This window comes from Filicampus tigris, chromosome 5 (assembly GCF_054856515.1).
Source record: "Filicampus tigris isolate MCC_2025a chromosome 5, RoL_Ftig_1.0, whole genome shotgun sequence".
Lineage (NCBI taxonomy): Eukaryota > Metazoa > Chordata > Actinopteri > Syngnathiformes > Syngnathidae > Filicampus > Filicampus tigris.
The window spans coordinates 27,245,001-27,250,000 of NC_141221.1; the positions used below are offsets into that span (position 1 = coordinate 27,245,001).

The 5,000-nt window shown below is 40.1% G+C and overlaps 2 protein-coding genes across 5 annotated transcripts in view; both read right to left on the reverse strand.

Annotated features, from left to right (window-relative positions):
* Positions 1–1,626, reverse strand: part of gcnt4a (glucosaminyl (N-acetyl) transferase 4a) — a 29,283-nt gene extending 27,657 nt beyond the window's left edge. The window contains exon 1 of the mRNA XM_086031343.1: positions 1,432–1,626. The gene's annotated coding sequence lies outside the window, so the exon portion shown is untranslated. The remainder of the gene's footprint in view (positions 1–1,431) is intronic.
* The window catches only part of LOC147147978 (uncharacterized), a 28,464-nt gene continuing 24,817 nt past the window's right edge, over positions 1,354–5,000 (reverse strand). For 2 of the 4 annotated variants that reach the window (XM_086031341.1, XM_086031338.1), the window contains exons 16-17: positions 3,810–3,921; positions 3,118–3,552 (exon numbers count right to left, since the gene is read on the reverse strand). In XM_086031341.1, coding sequence (XP_085887467.1) covers positions 3,419–3,552; positions 3,810–3,921 — 246 coding nt within the window. In that variant the 3' untranslated portion in view covers positions 3,118–3,418. Of the gene's footprint in view, positions 1,486–2,145; positions 2,237–2,509; positions 2,651–3,117; positions 3,553–3,809; positions 3,922–5,000 lie in introns of those variants that run through there. The other 2 variants (XM_086031337.1, XM_086031339.1) reach the window with 2 other exon arrangements.

The window sequence follows — 5,000 nt, forward strand, 5'->3', positions numbered from 1 at the left end:
TCTTTTTGGGACCAACTCTGCTTCATGGTGACTTCCCGCTTTAGCTTCCCACTTTACAGGGAGGCGGGGAGTGTCACGAACGATGCACTGTGTGTGCTGTGATTGATTGGTCGGGTCAGCGGCTTTGAGCCGCCATAGAGCTAAACTGTATAGAATGTGCCCTGTAGTCGATCAAATGATCTTTCGGCTTTATGAGATCGTCAACACGTTAAACCACTTAACGATCTTATGTCGTCATATCGCCCACCCCTAATATATCAGAGCTGGGCAGTCCGTCCCGGGGCCGGACCGGTCGGACCCTCCGGCCCGGTTTTGGGGAGTGGCTGACAAATTTTTAAAAAGCGCTCGACTAAGCATGGGCGGAAGTGGATTTTAGTCCGGCCCACTAATCAGCCCTCATACGTGTGACGAGGTTGCGAGGCGGCCAAATTTCATCTCAGCCGGAAAGGCTTTTTAGGCTTGGGGACAGGTCTGCAACACATGCCACGCACACATCAGGGATTGTTGCTGTCCATTATGTCCATTTTGCGATGACATACAGTTTCCCACATAGAGGAGGATGCACCGCACAGCGTTGCTGCTGCAAAACAAACTAGTTTGGCAGCGGTGTGGGTGTTGTCACATATGTGTGTGTAAAGAAGCTACTCACCCATGTTCCCCCTTATCCGTCACCTTCCAGATTGTTTTTGCAATAAAATTATTGCGTCTAGTCATCTCGGCGCCTTTATGGTTGTAGCAGGCACGATATCCATTGTTGTCGCTGTCTTTTTGAAGCGACAACCCGACTTGGAACGTAACTGTTTCAAAACAACTTGTCTCCACGAGTGTAGTCAAGCTGCGCGCAGCACTCAAGAATGACGCTGGTACATCAGGGTGGAGGGAGAAGTGTGGAAAATAACTAAGTAACTTGTTGAATGCTTGCAGACTTCTTGTTGGACCCAAATAATTATACAATACGACAAAACCAACCCCAGGGCTCGCAATGGAAGTAAGCACACGCAGCAGGCTAAGTACTAGTGGCGCGTTTGAGCATGTTTGAAGCGTGTCCACAGCGGATTTGAATAGTAAATTAGCCAGCTAATCGTCTTTAAATAAACCTCTCCCGTTAGCATCTCTCCCGTGGCGGCGTCATGCACGTTTTTTTGGGTTGTTTTTTTTAAGGGGGCGTGGAACGGGGCGGGGGGGTGATAGTATATATGCATGAATATATGTATTTATATATATATATATATATATATATATATATATATATATATATATATATATATATATGCATATATATATATATATATATATATATATATATATGTATGTATGTATTTATGTATGTATATGACGCGTGTGTGTGTGTGTGTGTGTGTGTATAGTAAATAGTTATCATCAAGCTTATAATTAACATATAATAGAAATAAACCAGAAGAGTAGACTCACCTTGTTTTGTAAATATGTCCTGGAGACTTCTATCCCAAACCTTTTCTGTACTACCTTAAATGACATCAGAATTATGAAATGAAATTGAAAAGCTCCACCTTTTAATGAAACTTAAAGAGATATCAACCCAAATTTATTTTCTTCAAGAAAATGTTCCCAGCAGGCCCATTAGTGGAAACAAGGCATTCTGATTAATATTGCATTTGTGGAATATGACTTAAACAGCAAAATCAACCCCTTTTTAGCCATCTCAGGGGCGGACATTTTGTCATTTCTGTCAACTGAATATGATATCACAACTAGTCAGGACTCAGGTAACGACCAATCATGGCTCAGCTTCAGAAAACAGGTCAGCCGTGATTGGTCGTTACCTGAGCTCTGAGCAGTTGTGATGTCATTTTCAGTCGACATAAGTGACAAAATGGCCACCCCCAGAGATGGCTAAAAACCAGTGGATGAACTTGTATTACTCGTACTTATTCCACACACGCAATATTTATCTGAATGCCTTTGTTTCCACTAGTGGGCTTGCATAGAACATATTCTTGACCAAAATATATTTTGGGGTTGATTTGCTCTTTAAATGAATTAAAATAAGACATCCAAAATAGTCATGGAATTTCTAGATTTGGACTGATTTAATAGCCTCAGATCTAATTAGATCGAATTGGAAATGGAGAATTGAGCCCTTCCTTCTGTACGTATGTTACTCACCAACGGACGCTACAGTTGCTTGTTTACTTTTAAATGTTGCTTGCAGCAGACGTGCGTGATGTCATGTATGCTGGTCACGTCATGAAATCTCCTGGTGGAAAGAGATTTCGAATTGCTCATCTTTCATCTTCAAACAACGAAACGTATGTAAGAATGGAAAAAAACATTTTGGTGGTTTGTTGCTTTTTTTTATTTAGTGTTCTGTAAAGTGCTTTATTACAGCTGCAGCTACAATTGCGAAAGTGCTATATAAATAAAGTTGAGTTGAGTACTTTCAAATGGGATGCACGTGTCACATGATAAGTCTCAGTGCCAGACAAACACATCTGTAAACTACTGAACAAAGTAAGTCTTGTACTGTTACCTTGAACGACGTCTGTTGGCGTGACAGCACATTGGGAGGCGGACGAGCAGGAAAAGTTTCCCATGTGTGAAGAAAGTTTAGACAGACAGGGTGAGTGTGTGTCCTGTGTGCTAAGTCTGCAACTCCATCGTTGACTGGAGGCTGTTTAGGGCGGAGTGACAGAGGGTATGAGGGGAGGGTAGGGGAAGGGAGTGGGGGTAGGTGGGGAAGGAGTCTCGGGAACAGTCCGCCCACTGGCTCTCACAACCACAGAACTGTGTCCAACACTATTACTACACATTCACCATGCTCTTTCTACCTAAGCCGATGAGCGACCTGCATAAAGTAGGCCCTTCACCACACGGAAAACTGGTTTCAAGGCATATGTGTTGGTTCATTACATTGCATTTTTGTTTGTTTGTGCTGCTATAATGATTTTAATTTATGCAAATTCATACAGGCTAATGATTAACCCTACCAAGGTAAACCATCCATTATCTTCAACTGCACACATCTATTATTTACACCACTTGAACCAAGTGACCATCATAGATACTACTGTTCAGGCAAGACTACAAAGCATTTGATATACCTGCACAGGACAACCAATGAAAAAGCTCCATCCATAATTCAGTTGTTTAAGTTATTTATTCTGTCCATCTGTTTTAATGCATCATTCTATTTCTAATAACTTTGGTATCTTATTTAACTACATGAGAGGAAGGTGACCAAAAACATATCCAAATAAACTGTAAAAACATTTTGGATTACCTCAAAAGACTGACAAAATTCAACATGAAAAATCAAACAGACAAAAATATCACACCTACAGCGGTGGCATAAATTCATGCCAAGAGGTGGCGAAACAAATGAAAATTCATGTGTATTCTATGAGACACCTTAAATCAAATCTTGAAGACGGTGAAGAGGTTACCATTCTAATGGTCCATCACTTTGTAAGAGCTGTTCCCAGTAGCTGTCAAGTACAGCATTTGGTATTAGTTCTTCATCAGCCACCAAACGAACCGTCCTGATTTTCATTATATGAGTCTGGCTGCTTGACACTGCAAGACACAAAAGATATCCACTAAGACTACTTACAAGAAAAGGGACAATTATAATGCCATCACTGGACATGGTCAAAGAACCTCCAAAGGGGAGACATGAATTAGAAGTGACACAGTGCAATCCTCACTTCAACGTTTGCTAAACATTTGACAGTGTTATCTAATTATTTTGAGTTGCTCATAAGGAAGTGGCAAAGACAGGAAGTGAGTGGAGCAGTCAGAATGAAACATGTCAGCAGATAGTGACAACAGACCTGTGGTCAGTATTTCCTGAGTAGAATGAGTGCTATAATGTTGGACCTTAGAGCATCTTGATTCAGCACTCTTATCGAGAGGGTACGAGAAATTCTTTTCTGAGAACATCACCTGGCATACGAGAGGGAAAAAAAATTGAAAAACATCCATTTAAATCACTAAGTTGTTAAAAAAAAATCTAATAATGAAAGGGTTTTAAAGGAATTGGTTAATCGAATCAAATCGATTTTCCTTTTCATAAGCTCATATAGATTCCTAAAACCATAAACCAATCTGTTTAATGTCTTTCTCCAATAAAATTCATGTGACTTTGAGATCTCGTCTCTATGAGAGAGTCAAAACATCCAAACAACAAAACAACATGGCGGAAGCACTGAAATCAGTGACAACAAGCTTGAAAGCAGAAGAGAAAGACTGCAAAGACCTCAAACTTTCACATGAATGTGAATGTCATAAGTTTACAGTGTTTTTGCCACTTTATTTACAAAGCCTGCCCGGTCATTGGATTTAATGTTTTTTTTTTTTTTTTATCAGGTCATGTTCAATAAAACTGCATTGGGTTCAATTCTTAATTCTTACTAATTGCAACATTGCTTCTTCTGAGAATGTCTTCCATATGAAAGTAAAATTGGTACTACATGAAATCTTTAGTTAAAGTGGAAATCAACCGAAACACATTTTTTTCAAGAATATGCTCCCAGCAGGCCCACTAGTTGAAACACGGCATTCTGGTTAATATTGCGTTTGTGGAACATGAGTTAAGCAGCAAAATACATCCCTTTTTAGCCATCTCAGGGAGACGGCTGTTTTGTCACTTCTGTTGACTAAAAATGACGTCACAACTACTCAGGGCTCAGGTAACGACCAATCACGGCTCAGCTTCAGAAAAAAGGTCAGCCGTGATTGGTCGTTACCTGAGCCCTGAGTAGTTGTGATGTCATTTTAAGTCGACATAAGTGACAAAATGGCCACCCCCAGAGGTGGCTAAAAACCAGTGGATTAACTCTCATTCAACAAATGCAATATTTATCAGAATGCCTTGTTTCAACTAGTGAGCTTGAATAGAACATATTTTTGAAAAAAGTATGTTTGGGTGAACTTCCGCTTTAACTCAATCGAAAATCAGCCAACATGAATAGTAAATTGTAAATCGAATCGGCCCTTGTGAATAGAATCAAAAGATTTTGGAA